This window comes from Melozone crissalis, unplaced genomic scaffold (assembly GCF_028551555.1).
Source record: "Melozone crissalis strain CALT ecotype California unplaced genomic scaffold, PUWL_Pcris_2 ptg000034l_1, whole genome shotgun sequence".
Lineage (NCBI taxonomy): Eukaryota > Metazoa > Chordata > Aves > Passeriformes > Passerellidae > Melozone > Melozone crissalis.
The window spans coordinates 19,585,643-19,603,409 of record NW_026535812.1 but is presented as its reverse complement, the minus strand read 5'-3'; the positions used below and the strand labels follow the sequence as shown (position 1 = coordinate 19,603,409).

The window sequence follows — 17,767 nt, the reverse complement described above, 5'->3', positions numbered from 1 at the left end:
ATTTTCAATGAATCATGAGGAAAACAAGTCCTCTTGGCTGTACCTATTCCTGTGTGTCTTTGCTTTGGGGGCCCAGCAAGAGGGGAAGGCCACTTCCCTTTGTGCAGCTGTCTGATTTTCATGGTCATTTCTGGACTTGCTTCCAGAGCATCCCAAATAAGGGAACAGCACCCAAATTCAGCCCTGTTTCAGGTGTCACTGGCCATGGATAAGTCAGCTCCTGCAGCAGCTCTGGTTCATGCAGTGCGCCCTCTCTACTACGATAAAGAATCACCAGCGCTTCTGTGGGAACAATAACACACCACACCACTGAGATAAATAAAACACAATGTTAAACCTTGATATGTTTACACCTCCTAAGAGAGGGGAGAGAGGCCTATAAAACTCCCACTAAAGGAGCCAGGGCTGTTCAGTTCATTTGCAGCTTGATAGGTAAACCCTGCAGCCTGTGTTTATTGGGACGTGCTGGCGCTGGTCTTAGAGAGCAGTTGGGGTTTAAGAAGGTTTTGGGCTGAGTGTGGCTGTTTCTTGAGGGTTTAAAGTACATTTCATAATGTTCAATTTAGACAGGTTGCCAGGGGAGTTTAGATCATTTGTCCCAGGAGCAGGTAAAAGTGAAACAAGGCTACAATTATGGTGCCAAATGGTTTGTCACACCCAAAGCATTGCTAGTAATTTGCTCCTTACACATTGAAGGAGATCTGGAGGGATGCTGAAAAGCTGAGAAAGTCCTCTAGTTCTCTCCTGTTCTTCCAAAATACATTTCCTAATCTGGTCTGGTTTCTGAAGCTATCAGTCTGAATTAATGAAAACAGAGCAAGGGAATGGTATAATTTCTATTCATTATAGAGGCAGGTTTGTGCAATAAACAGAATTCATATCCCTACAGTGCTGCTTAAGTACCTATAATTCAGCTGCCCTGCTCACAAGTGCAGCATCTTCCTCACGTTGTTTTACAAATTAGCAAACCTGGAGCCAGCAGCTGTGTAGAGTGGGATGACATTTAGTTTAACTGCAGGGAATCTGAGCTGCTGGGATCCACGGGTGGTCTTCCAAGTGCTGCTTTTTGCTGGGATTGAGTTGCATCTCCCAAATTAATTGCTCCTAGATCAGCTTAATGTTTTCCATAGAAGTGAAAATGCAGACACTTAGGGAATAGTATCAGTTACCTTTTGAAACTGCTGATGCTCTTCCAAGCACTGCCAAGGTAACACTTGGGGGATGCCCTTTCAAAGATGAGCAGAAAGGGGGGTCAGGGCACTGCTGGAACCAGCCTGACCTTCCAGCTCAGCCATTGGTTTGTATTTACAGCAGGGTACATGGAATAGGAGCCCACACATGGATATCTTTGCTCAGTGACCCACAGCCCACAGGAATTTATTCTATGCATCCAAACCTGCAGAACAGAATGGGATGTGCTGTCTCCCGGTCAGCCTTTGCAGTGCTGGGGTCCTCTGGGGGGGATTGGCAGCAACAATGGGCTGGATGAGCATCCTCTGTCACATCACATCAAACCTGGGACAGCAGAGCCTCAGGAGAACCTGGATGCTCAAACCATTGTGCTGAAGCAAGTGAGAGCTTTGGAAGTGGTGACAGACAAAAAACCAAAGTCCCTGGGGGCATAAAGGAAAGCTGGAAAGGTGCAGAGCAATAATCATTTTTGTTCCACTCCTGCTTTCTACTTCCCAGATTAAACAAACTTTGCTTCTCTCTGCACTGAGTGAGAGGAAGCAAATTGCTGCTTCCCAGTCAGCAAATGTGTTTGACAGCACAACTCCTGCTGCAAGCCCAGAGCTTTGCACCAGCAAACTGGTCTGACTGGGGAGCACTGAAACTCCCCAGCAGCAACATTTCCCAGCCCTTTTAATGTGCCAATGGCAGACCACTTTGGGTGAGAACGTGTTTTGATGGCAAATGACTCCACCAGACTGCAGGAAAAAAAACCAACAAAAAGACGCTTCTCTGAGCTATAGTGCAAAAGGTTGATTTTTTTTTTAATCGACTACTCACAGGGCTGCTGGTGTTACATTTTAAGCATCTGACTCAGGCAGTCGAGTGGAAAGGTGATAAAATCCTTGACTTTGATTGAATTTCCATTGTGGCAAAATGTAAAAATAAATACAAACACTATGAAGAAATAAAAAAGCTACTATTGGACAAAATGTTCCACGTCATTTTTTGAAATCTGTACAGATACTGAAAAAAAAAACCTATTTTTTGCCTCACATGAAGGTCAAAAATCAGCTTTCAAGCGTTCCCTCAACAGGCATTATGTTTAAATACTGAACTGCCTGCCTGTTTAAGGAGTGTATTTCTTCAATTACATCCAACATTAGTGCAGCTGTTAGGATTTCCCAAAGGACCACTGCAAACTGAAGAAAAGCCTTTGTTGTGGTACTGACAGGCTCTGTGGCATTGCTCCGGCCCTTTGCTTGCTTCTGCATTCAGCTGCTGACCTCACGGGTGTAAATAAGAAGAAAATCAAGTACCCAGTCTCTTCTGAGTACATATCAAAGAGCACTGAAATTATGGACTTCGTTAAGCTTGTACAGAAGCTTAAAAAGAAGAATTTTTAAAAAGCAGCCCTAGCGTAAGGAAGAGGAGCAAGTATGGGTGAAAGTTAAAATGCAATAAAAAATGCAGTTCCTGACAGTATTTACTCTTATTGAATTACCCCTATGAAATCAATAAGGGATAAAAACCCTCTGAACACATTTGGAGGAAGACTACCAGCTTTTATTTACTTACTTGACTGTATTAGAGAGAAAGACACACACTTTACAGCAGGAACAGCTCCAGGCATTAGCAGGGCATTAGCTGACACCTTCACAAGTTACCTTGCAGGTGTGTCTGCTTAAATGAGCCAAACAATTTGAAGAATTCAATCACCAGCTTTTAGGTGCAGGCAGTGTCCTGAGACTATCTCCATGTGAAGAACATTTTTGGTTATATTTCCCTTAGCAGCCTCCTCAGTCACAAGCTCTGCTGTAAAGCACCTTTATAATGGAAATGGTCTTCAGGATTTCAAGGTCAATGTGACCACACAGCTTTTCGGCATTTTGATTCAAATATAATCCACATGATTACTGGGGCTCAGAGATTCTTAGAGGAGATGGAGGCAGGAAGAACATCTATAGAAACATCAATTTGGGTGAAAATTAACATGTAGTTGTTAAACTGTCCTAAAGAGCAGAGAATAGACATAGCACACATGTTCTGATTTTCAGCATCTATTTCTTTGTTTCATTAATGACAGTATCAAATGATTAGTAAAAGCCTTTTGCTGTTTGGGAGAAGGTGGGTGGAGGCTGGCCAAGTGATGGACCCCTTAGAGACAAAAACCAGGGAAGGTGAGATGGTGCAGGCTGTACATGTGGCAGTTATTGGAACAAATCCCATCTGTGTGGCACTGGAGGCTAGGGACAAGCTCCTGCTTTCTGGGCAGGTCTCCTATGTGTATTCAGTGCACATTTTAGCAGGCAGAATCTGGTTTTAATCTCCGTTGGTGTGTTAGGACAGTGATTTCTGCCTTGGTCCTGATGGTTCCTGCCATTCAGTGGCTGCTGGGTGCCAGTGGCTGCATCAGCAGCACAGCCCGTGGCAAAGCCAGCAGAGTGGGGTCAGTGATCCATCCCAGGGGGTGGCACAGGGCTCTCCAGCCTGGGAGTGTCCCCAGGACGGAGGTGGGATGTTCCTCTGGCTGTGACTCCGTGCTGGTGAGGAATGAACCACATCCCAGTTTGGGAGGTCCTTTGCACTCTGGTGCTGAACCCAACAGACAGACAAACTTCCCTGAGCCTGGGAAAGGGGCTGTGCTCCCCTTTCCCAGGGGAGTTTTTCCTGAAGGAAAATACATGTGTGGACCTCACATATCCCCACACAAGGACGTGTGGCCTGTCGTGGACACTGCCCCTGAGTAAAGCTGTGTTAAAGGAGGTGGGTAGGAATAAATCCTCCTCTCCCTGAGCTGCCCATGCACAGCCTTGAGGTGTTCACCAGCAGCAGTGGGGATCAGGATGGTGCTGAAACAGTGGGATTTGGAGAGTTTGGAGACCTGGATAAGGACCTTTCGTGGATCTGCAGCCTGCCCTGGTCAGCACAGGCAGAAATGTTGTCAGGTGAACACACCTGTGGAGAAGAAGTTGTTCAGTGCCAAACCTCTCACTAATTCAAGTCAATTCTCTTTGGGTATCTTGCACTGGAACTCCAGTACTGAGATTAATATCTTCCCAGGAGCTATTACAAAATAACTTCCCACAAATGACCCAGCAACCCAAAATCTCTCCCAGCATTCTGACAATTTCAGCGTGTTGCCAGCTCTCAGCTTTGCTGCCACCAATTCCTTCAGGCAGTTTTGCCCAGCGCTGTTGAAAAGGAAACACTCACTGTGCCCCAGGGGAAATGAAGCATGGAAGTCCCGTTATCACTGACAGAAGTTTTGTCTCTAATTCCCCATCTGCTCTTCTGAATGCTAACCCACAGTGCTGGCACATCAACTTCAACGATAAATAAGGATTCCAAGCAGGAAGCGACAAAATATTAGTCAGATAGGCTGGTGGTATCAGCAAAAATGTGGTGTGGATGTCCATGTTTCACAGAAGAGAAATTATAGGACAAAATAATTTTGTTATACTGCACTGATCAAGGGGAAATGATGTCACAAAATAGGACAAAGTAATGGTCAAAACCAGATTTATTTATTATTTTCCCTTTAATACACATAGGGTCCTGCATAGTTCCTCCTCCCTGTTCTTATTGTTATTTGTGTGTAGCAGCTGAGTAAAATAGCACAAGAGGCAAGAAATCTGTGAGGAGAGTAATAATGTGATGCATAGTGTTAACTTGCTTGTTTTGGAAATATCCATTTATCTTGGTTAAATAGAAGCTTGGCCCAAGTACTAAGCCAAGTAATCATGATTAGGGAGAGAAAAAGACATTCACCTCCTTGGAAACTCGGTACTTTTAAACACTAATAGCACTGCAGTGACACTGTTTGAAGCTGGATGGTTGCAGTAATTAATATAGATTATTGTCATGTGAGGAATGGAAGCATCTGTGACTGCTCCTACCATTGCTTTCATTTCCAGACCAGTTATAAGACCAAAAATACACGGGGTTTTAGTTTCATGGACATGGCCCTTTCACTGTTTACATGCTCCACTGCCCTCAGAGAGCAGAGGAGGTTTTGTTCTCATTTTTGGTTCAAAACTGCATTGAAGGAATATGCACATTCTTCTGTCTTAGAGAGACTTTGCTTTTGTTCTTTCTCACTATCTTTTTTCCTGACTCTAAAGAAAAATTTGTTTTATGCTTAAAAATTATACTACAAGGCCACATCTGTAGAGATTCATAACTCCTGAGCTATTGTTTTCCAAAGAGGCTGAATCTGCATCTCCATCACCCAGCCCACCAGGCACTGAGCTCATCTGCAGAGCAGGAGCTTTAGATTCACTCTGATTTTTGACCTTGTGGCTGGTGCAGCACTGGGCTAAGCCCAATCATCAGCCTCATCTCAGCAGTCAATGAACCCCTCACCTCACCAGATTCCCCATCCACCCATCCCAACTGCCTTGTGCAGTATTTCCTCACTGCCTTGCTGCAGTGTGCTGCTGCTCCTGCTCTCTCCTGTGCATCACTGCTCTCTTTCAGGCTGTGATCCCTCTCTTTCTAACACTCTGCCTTCATGTGACCCACTCAGTTTCTAACTTTCTTCCTTGCCTTGCTCATCAGGCTGGATTTGATTGTGTCCTAAGCCCAAATGTCTCCACTAGAAAGGCTTCCTTCTTCTTGCCCTGGAAACAGATCTCTGGGGCATGCAAATGCCCAGGAGAAATTAGGGTTTTGCATTGTTCTTCCAATCAACCAGTTGGCCTTTGTCCGTAATATGTGGCTTGGGCATCCTTACCATCACTCCACAGACTATCACAGAAGATATCTGGCCATATCTGAGCAGAGGTCCCCAGCTAGGACAGCATTAGCTGTGTTTAGAGGTCATTAGAAATATGATTTGCACATTGCTCCCAAGAGCTGTTCTATTTTGCTATAAGTAGTAGAACTACTCAATGGAGAAACTCCCTTCCATTCAATTATTATCTTAATATTGAGCTCACTGTTAAAACAACAGCTCCTCACCACTAATCAGCAAAAAGCAATCAGGCAAAGCAAACAGGGATCTCCAGAGGACAAGGGTGTGAGTTCAAAGGTCCACAGAGCTGTAGCCATGTTGCACAGGACTCAGACTCAAGAGCCAGCAGGCAGCTGCACCTGCGGAATTGCATTTTAAAAAATAAAGAGATAAAAATTTTAAATTATGTGAAATGTGTGCAGGGAAAAAAAAATATGTCTGGAGCTTTTCTACTGCACTTGGGCACAAAATTTTGTTTTGTGAATCTGAGCAATTTATCATATTCAGCTAAGAGGGCTACAGATGGTGAAGTTTGTGTTCTGAAAGGATGACGAGCCACTGCAGAGTGCTTATGATGTCAATTTTACCCTTTTGTAATAAGACAAAGAGGAAAGATGCTCATGAGAGCCAAGCTGGGTGTTTGTTTTTACCAGAGAGTAGCTTATTTCACAGCTCCATGAGTCAGTATCAGTCAGATTGGATATTCCAACTGCCTTTCTCCATCCAGCCCTTTCCTTGGCTTGAGGGGAGACAAGAACTTTCTACCCAGGATCTGCCATACCCAGGTTTCTAATCTGATGTGTCAGGGCTATTCACAACCTCCCTTTAGACATTCTCCTGTGTTCAGAGGTCCCCCAGCAGGACCAAGAGACCACTTGTGATGGAGCACCACTGCCAGTCAGATGGAGACACACACTCCAGCTCCTTCTGTTCCTCCAGCACAGCAGTCTCTGACATTTAGAGCTCAATTATCTGTTCCTTGCGTATGTCAGCAGATTTAATACAACATTTTGTCACTGACAGACAGAGAAATTTAACCAGCAGCACACAGCTAAGTAACTTCCTTGAATCTCCAGGTCACACTGGCAGGGCTGATCCAGCACTCCCAGACCTCTTCCCTGGTCACTTCTTTGAATCAGATCTTTTAGGAACTTGCCTACACAACACAATAGTGCAAAAGGGGTTGTTTGCAACGGTGAAGGAGCTTCACACCAGTACCCAAAGCAGAGATCCAACCTGCTTGCTGGGTGAGCAGTGCAGGCTAGAGCTCCTGTCTGGACCAGGGATGATGCCAGGGAAGAACTTTTGCAAATCCTGTCCTTGCTCTGCTCTGAGTGTCTGTGTCACCCCTGTACCTTTGCAGAGGTCTTTAGTAAGATGTGACAGGAGGAGCTGCAGCAGTGGCTTTGTGCTGGTTCTCACTGCCCATCCCTCAGCAGGGTCTGCTCAGCTCTGCTCTGCTGGGTGCTCATAAAAACTAACAAGAATAAGAGCAGACTGCTGTATTTTACCACAGAAAATAAAGTCAAACAACAGCTAAAACTGGGGAGGGGAGGAGGGAAAGGGGAGCACAGAAGACAGACCAAAGGCAGCAGAAGAGTTGTATTTATTTTCTAATCCTATCTCTTTTAGTGTCTGTGATGAGCGCTGTAACTAAAGGAATCTAACTGAATTAGAATTTCAATATGTCCTGAGCAGATTGGAGCTGTTTCCATTCATGAGCAGCACGTCCCAGCTGTAATTGCCTGCTTGCTTATCCACACAGCTCTTTACAGCTAATCCAAATGCAGACTCAAAAATAAATAGTGCCAGAGTATTCACTTCCCGCTGGGCAGTGCTTGGAGCTCTCCTCTGCCTTTGCTTTGTTCTGGCTGCTGCTCTCCATGGCACAGGGGCTGCCTCAAAGGAGATAAAGGATGATTGACCTGCTCAAGGAATGAGGTGACAGAAAAGCCACTCCTGCCCTATCTGCCCTGCCTGTTCGTGCCTTTCCTCTGGGTGCTGCTTTGCACCTGTTTATCTTTCCCTGCCCTCACCTCCCTCCCCAGCATCACTCATGCAATATGCTTCTCCTCTGTGGCTTCCCTAAAAGCTGCTGGTGTCCTCTGTGTCCCCAGCAGCACATCACCCTTCCTCCCCTGTGCCCCTACCCTCAAACACACCGCCAGTATTTTAGTGCTGAAGTGAAGCTCTCTCCAGGGACAATTAAAAGCCATGTCCTTCTCTGATCAGCTTCTCTGGAGGGGTGTGAAGCTGAGGCACAGTTGCACAGAGCTGGAAGGGGTGTCCCCAAGGGTGGGAATTGGCACAACCACAAAGCAAGGCTCTGCCTTTGCTCTCTGGCACAGGCATCTGTGCATGTCCTGGCTCTCCTCCCTCCTCACTGGTGGAAGGTGGTTGTCCACCATTTTTTAGGCTGGTTTTTCAACTACAACCACCACAGACATCCTGGGAGCCTTTGGCCTGGTCTCAGCAGCCTCTGTGCCTCTGTTCATCAGCTCTAAAACAGCACTGCCAACACTCTTGTACTCTTGTTTCACACTTTGGGGTGTAAATCCCAGATCCCTCAAATGGCAGCAGGGAAAGGACATTGGAGTCAGTCTGAGGCCAGGTCACTTCAGCATTGTCAGAGGCATTCAGCTCCCCCTGTGCAACAAACTACTCTTAAAAATATATTTATTAGTATACAAACAGCATCCTTTAAGATCTGGTGAAGTAGGAACCCACAAAACTCAGATTTTTGTGGGGAGAAGGTCATTCCCTTCTGATGACCATCAAAGAGACTGACCTCGGCCTGGAGCAGCGTGCCTCCACTCCATCTCCCTTCTCTCACCCCATCTCCATTTCCCTCTGGGTTCATCAGGGCACAGCCATGAGCCACAGAGCCTCCTCACTGCCTCCCACATGCTCTCATCCAGCCAGCCTGGCCCAGCTCTCGTGGTGCAGTGCAGCACCCAAGGTGATCCATCCCTCTGCAATTGCAGAGGGCTGAGTTCAGATTTAAAGAAGAGCATCCAGTGAGGTAGTGCAGCACTTTCACTGCCTTCCTCCTTCTCCCCAGGATCCCTCTCCATCAGTGCAACACTGCCTGGTCTTTGGCAGAGCAGATCTCACCGTAAAACTCTCTTGGCTCAGCTGGACAGAAGCAAATTGCAGGGAGGTGACCCTGCACTTGCCACTGCTGCCCCCCTCCCAGAGCCAGCCACATCTGACAGGCAGATTGTACCCTTCTCTGGAGCCAGGGAGCAGCTGAGATGATGAATATAGTGCTTGTCCAATGTGTCACTCGCTACGCAAATTCAAATTCAGCACAGAAAGCTAAAAATGTTTGCAGGATCCTGACAGGCAAAGTGGACAATTATGTTCAGCTGCTCCTCACAAACGTTGATCCTCACGTGCCAAGAGAGGCAGTGCCTCGTGCTTGGATTGCAAACTCACCCACACCAAAACATGAGGTTGGGAGCAAGGGCTGGCCCTTCACCCCATGCTCTGCTCCTGGGGATGGTCACAAGGTGCCAGGTACAGTGGTGGCACCAGCACCTCTCTTTTATAGACAAGGAAACTGAGGCCATAATGCCAGACTGCTCAAGGCAACCAAAAAGCCACCAAAGAAGAGGATTGTGAGTCTCTTGCTTGCTCTGGCCTCTCCTTTGTAGCTGACCTGGGATACAGGAATTTCTTCAAATTTGCTGCTTCAATCAGCTAAATCAGAATAATAAATAATAATTGAGAATAATATAGTATGGTCAAAGTGAGTGAAATAAATTGTCACTGGGATAGTAATGTATAGCAAGAGGAACTTGAAAAACAAATAAGGAAAGAAAATTGGAGAAGGAAGTTAAAGGTAAAAAGATCATAAAGAATTAAGGGTATAAAATCTGTAGACATGCTGGTGGACTAGGAAGGCAGATGTTGGGAAAGTGGAAGACTAGGGATGAGGAACATAATTAAATGGCAAGGCTTAAAACCTTTTCCAAAACAAAGAAAATCAGCACTGGAAAGAAACACATGAGATGGAAATCTGGAAGGTTCAGAGGTTACATTGGAATATTTAATTTCAAAGTGTGGACATATTGTTATGTAGCACAGAGATACAGATACCTCAGCCTTTCTGAATACTTCTTTTTCTCCTGTATATAATGGAAAGAGGGAATTAACTGTCAAGGGTGACTTTAAGTATAAAGAAATATTGAAAACATAGCCAAATGTCAGTGTGTTCCACACACAATCTGCACCTCTGTGTGATGGCTTCAGCTGTCCCTGATGGCAGCCCCACTCTCCTCCTTTGGACATGGAATGGCTGTGACGTGGCAATCCAGGAGGACCACTCTGTGTCCAGGATGTTCCCTCGTTCAACTCAAAACCTGGATGGAGAGCTCAGCTCTGAGCTCTGGGGAGATTTCAGAGCAGGTCAGAAATAGAAGTGAACCATTAATGAAGCATCATTAACCATCAGCCTTCCCATACTCTGTCAGTACATCAGCAGCAGCTGCCCAGTGTCCATTCCCCCTTGCCCAGGCTGAAGGTCACCCGCTGGCTGGATCAGGCTGTTGGTGCACTGGGGCTCCTGAGAGGCTGCAGCAAGAGCAGCAGTTTGTGTCACTCTGCCCTGCCCCTGCCCATCAGCAAAGCTCCCTCACAGAGGCACAAATCCACCCTTTGCTGTTGCCTTTGCTGCTCCTCCATCCAGAGCTGCTGCTGCCAGAGCATTCAATGTTCCCTAAGTGGTGACTGCCTTCTGCTAATGTAGATGCATTTCTTTTGTGTTAGCTTAATTGTGTTCTTGGTGTGTGTTTTCTGTCGTGTTTTGGATGCAAACAAGGGTCCTTAGTCCAGTTCTTTTATTATTTTAAGACCAGGACTGGAAACCTGCCCTGGATCATCTCCTGAATCAGACAGGAGCACCTTAATACAGGAGTTACTTCCACCATTTTGCCTGGGAAACTCTTCCATGCTCTGAAAGCCAGACTACTCTCCAGTCAGGCTACAATTTACATTAAAAATTCAACAGAGTGTTTTATTTATTCTCCCCTCCTTCATCACACACCACTTTCCCTGTTTTCTGGCTCATCTAATCCATAAGAGAACATTTTATCACCAGACAGCAGCATGGGTAAGACCTGTTTGGACACAAAGTCTAATTGCTGATATTCAGTAAATTCACCTCAAAGTGAACTCAGCTGTCTTCTGGCAGGTTGTCTTCGATGCCTGGCTTCAGTCTCTTCCTTTTCTTATGGGACCACTCAAAAAAAGGGGTTTATCCAGGCATGAGAGAGACCAAATATTTCCCACCACTCAACAGCCCCTGACCCATCTGCCCAAGAGCTGGCACTGGTGCTGTGGGTGCCAAGGGGAGAGGCGTGGCAGGAAAACTCTGGGGTTTCCAGAGAGCTCCCTTGGGGTTTGAATTAATCTCCTGGCTGGGAAATACTGGGATAAAGCATCCAGCAGCTGTCAGCATGGACAGTGGGGGATGTGGGTGTATTCACAGAGCTGGGGTAGTCAGTGATTGAATCTTTAGGTGAATGTTTAGCTTTTTTTGCCTTTTGATGAATCAGGGTGTCTTTTATGAGGCAAAATTAATGCAAATGCTTCTCTTTTTACAGTGGCCACTCTGCCCAGGAAATGAAATATCATAAGGGGAAAAAAGCTCATTAGTTTGGTGCTGTAAATGGTTCTCCAAGGTCTCAGAAACCCTGTGATTAACATAAACATAGAAAGAGGCAATTACAAGCAAACACACATATAAAACCCAGCTTTCCATCTAAAAACATGGTCTGCAACACCTCTCTTTGGCTGCTCAGAGCTGTGGTGACCTAGAGGTAAGGGACTTTTCATACCAATCATGACTCAAACTGCAGACAGAGGAAGCAGGGCAGCCAACCCAGGGTGAAGTGAGGACAACAGAGTAATACAGGGTATGTAATATAGTCCCCAAGGTACCAGCTAAGGGATTTTGTGATTTACCCTCAGAATTACATCCTTTTTAATAGAAATTTGAAGTAAATGCTGCCCTGTTGTGTGACGGTGTTCACAAGGGTTTTAGGATTGGGGAAGAGATGAGGATTTGACTCCATGTTTCAAAAGGCTTGATTTATTATTTTATTATATATGTTACATTAAAACTATACTAAAAGAATAGAAGAAAAGGTTTCATCAGAAGGCTAGCTAAGAATAGAATAGAAAAGAATGATAACAAAGGTTTGTGGCTCGGGCTCTCTGTCCGAGCCAGCTGACTGTGGCTGGCCATTAATTAAAAACATCAACATGGGCCAATCACAGATGCACCTGTTGCATTCCACAGCACCAGAAAATCAATGTTTACATTTTGTTCCTGAGGCCTCTCAGCTTCTCAGGAGGAAAAATCCTAAGGAAAGGATTTTTCATTAAAGATGTCTGCCACACTGTTGTGTTTTCTTCACACTGAAATCCCCAATCAGGTGGTTGCATGTGGACATGCTGAGTCCTTAGGACAAGGCAGAATGTTTCTAATTTTCTAAGAGCTGTCTCAAGTCTTCACCTTGCAATGGTTGAAAAAGTGGACATCTTGTCAGGTTTTCTGGTGAGTTCCATGAAATCCACCAGCAGGTAATGCTAAAGAAGAGGATGAGAACAAGAGGAGGTGGGAGGAATGGAACAGCATCACAGACTTGTGTTTGTACCAGACTGTGCACTCTTTACTCTGCATTTCTGCCCTTAGCCTTGAGCATTTACTAGAATAGACCCAGATGTGAAGAATATGGTGTGTGTTCTGTAAAAACCAAAGCTTTTCCCCCTTGCCTGTCACTGTGGCAACCGTGTCAAGAGACAACTGCATTGATGCCACAGTGTGTAAATAGTGAAGGAGACAGAGGTGTGCAGGCAGATCAGGCAGGAAGGCCAGAGTCCCACCCTGCACCCTGACTAGCAAAAGTCACCTCAACTACAGCAATTTTTGGATAACCTGCCCGATAGGAATAACCCCCACAGTCTAAAAAGCAGCTTCAAGCATCTCTTCTCCACTGTTTTTAAGGTATTTTGATGACTTTAGGTGCTGTCTGTTCAAGCAGTAACACGATCCACTCTGAATGCAAGGCTGACGTCCTGCAGTAATGAGGTGCACAGGCTGATTACTTGTTGCATAATAAAAATAAGTTGCCAGTCGCTGACTCTGAGAAGCCATGGGGGATAAAAACCAAGAAAAAGTAGTGTTATTTGTTTTCCCAGAAAAGAGAGAGGGGGCAGTGAAGAAACATGGGTCACAGAGGCTTATCCAGCAGAGGAGAAAGGCATGGAGGTTTAACTGACCTGGTGGTGTCACAGATATGTTTTATGAAAAATCCTTTCCTTGGGATTTTTTCTCCTGAGAAGCTGAGAGGCCTCAGGAACAAAATGTAAACAATGGTTATCTGCTGCTGTGGAATGCAACAGGTGCATCTGTGATTGGTCTATGTTAGTTGTTTTCAATTAATGGCCAATCACAATCCAGCTGCCTCAGACTCTCAGTCAGACACAAGCTTTTGTTATAATTTTTTTCTATTCTTAGCTAGCCTCTGAAGAAATCTTTTTTTCTATTTTTTTGCTATAGTTTTAATATAATATATATATATCATAAAATAATAAATCAAGCCTTCTGAAACACAGTCAGATCCTCATCTCTTCCCTCTTCCTCAGACCCCTGTGAACAGCACCACATGGTGGGGCAGAGCATGCTCATGGAGAATGCAAATTTGGAGGTTATGAATCCTCCAAAGTTCAAAGAAGGCTCCTGGGGAGTTTGTGTTGTTGCTGGTGCACAAAAGGTTTTTACCCAACGTCTAACCCCTGCCTAAGGCTTCGGTCACTCATTTGACCTCTGGAGCAGTGTTATGATGTCATCAGTGTTACAATTTTACACAAAATTAGGTGTGCAATTGTGTGTTAAATAGTGGCGGTTAGCTTGGATTGCTCAGCTAACGAAGCAGGCAGCATTAAAGCTGTCACATATGGACAGCTCCAGGCCACTGGCACTGCTAGGGAGTCTGAAATCACTCCCACTTCTATGGGAAGAGAAGCATCCCTCTTCCTTCTCTGGCATCCCCTCGGTGGGACAGATCCCCTCACCCAGCTCCCAGTCCAGAAATTTGCTCTGGAGCTTATAAATCTGGTTCCCTGCCCAGGGAGTCCTGCCCAGGTGTCCCTGTCAGCTCAGACAGGTGGCAGAATCTGCTGATGACCTCTAATGTGTGCCCAAGCTTTGCTTAATTAAGAAAAGGCTCTCTAATAGCATTCAACACCATCTCCTGATGGCTCTGGGACCGCTCAGGCTGTGGCAGCACAACCAGGCTCTCCTGTAGTGCCTGACATCCTAACGAGTGCAATGGCATCATTTAAATAAAGCATAATTTTATTTTCCATCATTAAGGGGCTCAGCCTGGGACAGGCTCAGTCCAGCATGCACTGTGGCCCTTGGGGAGTTGCTCTGACCCCTCCTGCATGGCCTGGAGCAGAAGCCCCAGCTGGGTGGTCACTGTGGTCCTGTCTGAGGTAATGTGGGTGAAATCTCATCCAGCAGTGTGAGGATTTGGCTCAGGGTGAGTGATTTCACAAGTGAAATTTCTGACCAATATAACTATTAAAACACTTAGCTGTTGGCTATATTAATTAGATCCCAGCAGATGCTACTTCACCTTCTAAACTATAGTTATTTCAGGGAGGTGGTGCCTCATCCTGTTGTTCGTTCCCCAGTATTTAGCTACAGTGGTTGCATGGAAAGAACAGAATTGTTCTTGGCATTCAGACTGCACTGATCACCACAGAATCAGGGAAAGGGCTGGGGGACATTCCCCTCCTTCCTCCTCCCTTCCTCTGGGCCCCCTTCTTGTCCAATTTGCTGTTCACCAACGCAGCCAAAAGCTCCATCAAATATTGCCACCTCTTATTGTAGGCAAGGTCCTTGTCTGCAAGTCCCGGTCCTGAGGCAGCATCTGAGCAGGGCAGGGGGATCCCAGAGGGGAGGGGGTGACAGGAACACCAGTTTGCCCAGTTTGCCCATCCAGGGTGTGAACTGGGCCTGGGGCTGTGTCCTGGCCCCTGTGGTGGGGGGTCTGGGCTGGCTCCGGCTGGAATGCCCAGTCCCTCAGCGTCCATCAGCCTGTCTGCACACTGATGGGTTTTGGCTCCTGTCCATGTCAGTCTTCCCCTGCAGCCATCTCTACAGTATTTAAGTATTCTCCTGGTTCCCCACTATGCAAATATTGAAATTAGCCCTTTGCATGATGATGGAGACAGTGGCATCAGGGACTTTCTCAGATCATGTGCCTTCTCTGCTGACAGCATCAGCCATCAGGTTTATTTTTCAGTGAGCTGAAGAATGGCCCCCAGTGTATGAAAACTTCACAATGAACTATTTGGTATCTGGAATATTTTTTTCCCTTAAGTTTGTATCTAAATGCATTAAAAACACAAATTGTTGTGCTGTAAAAGAAGGCAAAATGCAGCCTTCATAGGAGTGGCCCAGTCCTCAGAGACCAAGATTTTTAACTGAGCCTCAGGAAAACCAGAAGAAATTAAGAGGGGCTACAAGGGGAGCCATGGCCCCACTAGAAGGTCCAATATGGCCTGAGACCCTGAGAGAAGGCAACAGATCTCACACCCTGAAGTGAAACAAGGAAGTCCTTGGGCAGGGATCTAATTTGCCTTGAGATAGTAATTTCTCCATGGGAAAAGATATCTTTGTCATATCAGTTACACTTCCAGAAAATGCTGCATTTGTATCTCCTACTTCTGCCCCATTCAGAGACCTTCCCTGAGAGCCTCATCTTTCTGGGAGCTGCAGAACAACCAAAACCTGTAATGAGTGTGGATGTGCTTAAACAATAGCCATTTTGTCCCTGAAAAATACTGCCATAAGAACACTGCACACAGCTATTATCTGTTCTTGAATACTGATGATTTCTTGTCCATGGTATGAGTCCTTTGCAGCGTGGAGCAGAGCTAAGCCTGATTATCCAGCCTCACCTTTTCCCAGTGGGGCTAAAATGGGGTTTATTCTCCATTCCAACACACTGGTCTCTCATCCCCATTATTTTATATCTCATCTCAAGTTAACAGATGTCCATCCTCAGAGCACAGGGGCATGGCCACAGGGGATCTGGCACGCTGGATATGGTGTGCTCTGCCACGTTGGATGGGCAGTGACAAACATTATCCCTCTTCCCCCAGGTCCTTCCATCGTCCCGCTGCAGCGAGCAGAGCCAACCCTGGGCAGCCCTCTAAAATGTTTATTTGGACCAGTGGCCGGGGATCTACATCTTACAGACATGATGAGAAAAGGTAAAGGCACCTGTGCTGATTGTCTCCTATGGGTTTGCATATCAGTGGTGGCACTGGGGATGCAGGAGGGATGCAGAGGGTGCCCTCCCTGTGCCCACGGCCCCAGCTCTGCTCCACCACGCACAGCAGCAGCCCAGCAGTGCCAGGCTTACTGTGCCAAGCCAAAGCAGAGCCCAGGGGCAATGGCAGATGTTGGAGCCCAGGAAATTCCTCTGGCTGGCCTGGAGGACTCAAGACCCTGCCAAGGGGCTCAGGGACCTTGGCACAGAGTCCAAGACCCCTGTGCCTTTGATCTTGACCCATGGAAAAACAATTATCAACCTTTATATGAAGAATTACAAGTCAAAAAGGTTTAAGTAGAATGATAGTAAATTTAACACAGGGGTGGAAAAATAGATTTTTGGGGTTTTTAGAAGGGGGTTCAGGAGGCAAGATGGAGGAATCTGGGTGTGTCCAGCCTTTCTCTTTCTTCTTCTTGTTCTCCATCTTCTGCTGTGATGTTGGCACTTTTAGATTGGTTTAGAGTAGAAGCTCACTGTCTAACACAGGTGATAGGTATTGGAAAGTAATTGTAAATATTGTACACATAGGTTTTAGTATAAAGAGACAACCCCACCTCTGAGGTGGGCAGTGTGCCTTAAACCGACCTGCCAGACAGACCTCGGTGGGTCAGAGAAAGAATTTTGTAGATAAGAAACAATAAACAACCTTGAGAATGAAAACAGAAGAATCCTGACTCCTTCTTCAGCTGTCAGGATGGGAAAAAGAAGCGTGTCCATATCTCAGAGACACTGTGACCAGCAGAGATCCCAGAGCCAGAGCCATAGCCAAAGCCCTCCTTGTTCTCAGACACCAGGAGCACCCCGTGGCCATCTCTGTGTCAGGTTTGAAAGCACACTAATCCCAGCCACAGCTGTGCAGCCCCAGCCCTGAGAAGCCTTCATGCTCTTTGCAGGTGTCCTGTCCCAGCCAGCAGCCACACTGCCCCAGGCAGGTCCCTGCCCCACTCCTGAATGATGCTCCAGCTGCCAGAGGTGATTTCTGGCTGTGCAGGTGCATATGTGAGGATGAGCCTGTGTGAGGATGAGCCTGTGTGCAACACCCTGCACAGTACCTGGGGGTTGTTTTAGCATTGCACAGTAGCTGGGGGTTGTTTGGCTGCTTGGAAGAGAGCTGCTGGCTCACCAGCCCACTTGAGTGGTATTGCTGGAGGGAACAGGCTGAAGGAGACAGGAATAAATGAGATACTGGATCTCCCAGGGGAGCAGGGAAATGTTCCAAAGAGAAGGGAAGGGAAGGAGAGGTTTGAAGTCCACAGAGAAAGGCAGTGCTCAGTTGAGAACAAAAGATGTTAAATATCAATGATGAAATAATAATTGTCAGTAATGCTCAGACTCGTCCTTCCAAAATCCCTCTCCTTTGTAGTAAGATTTGCTGGACAGCTTGTCTTGTCACAACAAGGACACATTTGCCTTTCTTTTCTTTCCTTTGCCCCTTTCCACCTCTCCTTCAGTTCCTCTTGCAGTCACTATTAAATGTAATCTCAGAAAATCACACTCCAGTGAAACA

The 17,767-nt window shown here is 46.1% G+C and overlaps 1 protein-coding gene across 4 annotated transcripts in view; it reads left to right on the top strand.

Annotated features, from left to right (window-relative positions):
* KCNMB2 (potassium calcium-activated channel subfamily M regulatory beta subunit 2) overlaps positions 1 to 17,767 on the top strand; it is a 93,793-nt gene that overhangs the window by 60,025 nt on the left and 16,001 nt on the right. For 3 of the 4 annotated variants that reach the window (XM_054282905.1, XM_054282901.1, XM_054282902.1), the window contains one exon: positions 16,088 to 16,198. The exons of the other annotated variant lie outside the window; for it this stretch is intronic. In XM_054282905.1, coding sequence (XP_054138880.1) covers positions 16,143 to 16,198 — 56 coding nt within the window. In that variant the 5' untranslated portion in view covers positions 16,088 to 16,142. The remainder of the gene's footprint in view (positions 1 to 16,087; positions 16,199 to 17,767) is intronic. 4 annotated transcript variants of the gene reach the window in all.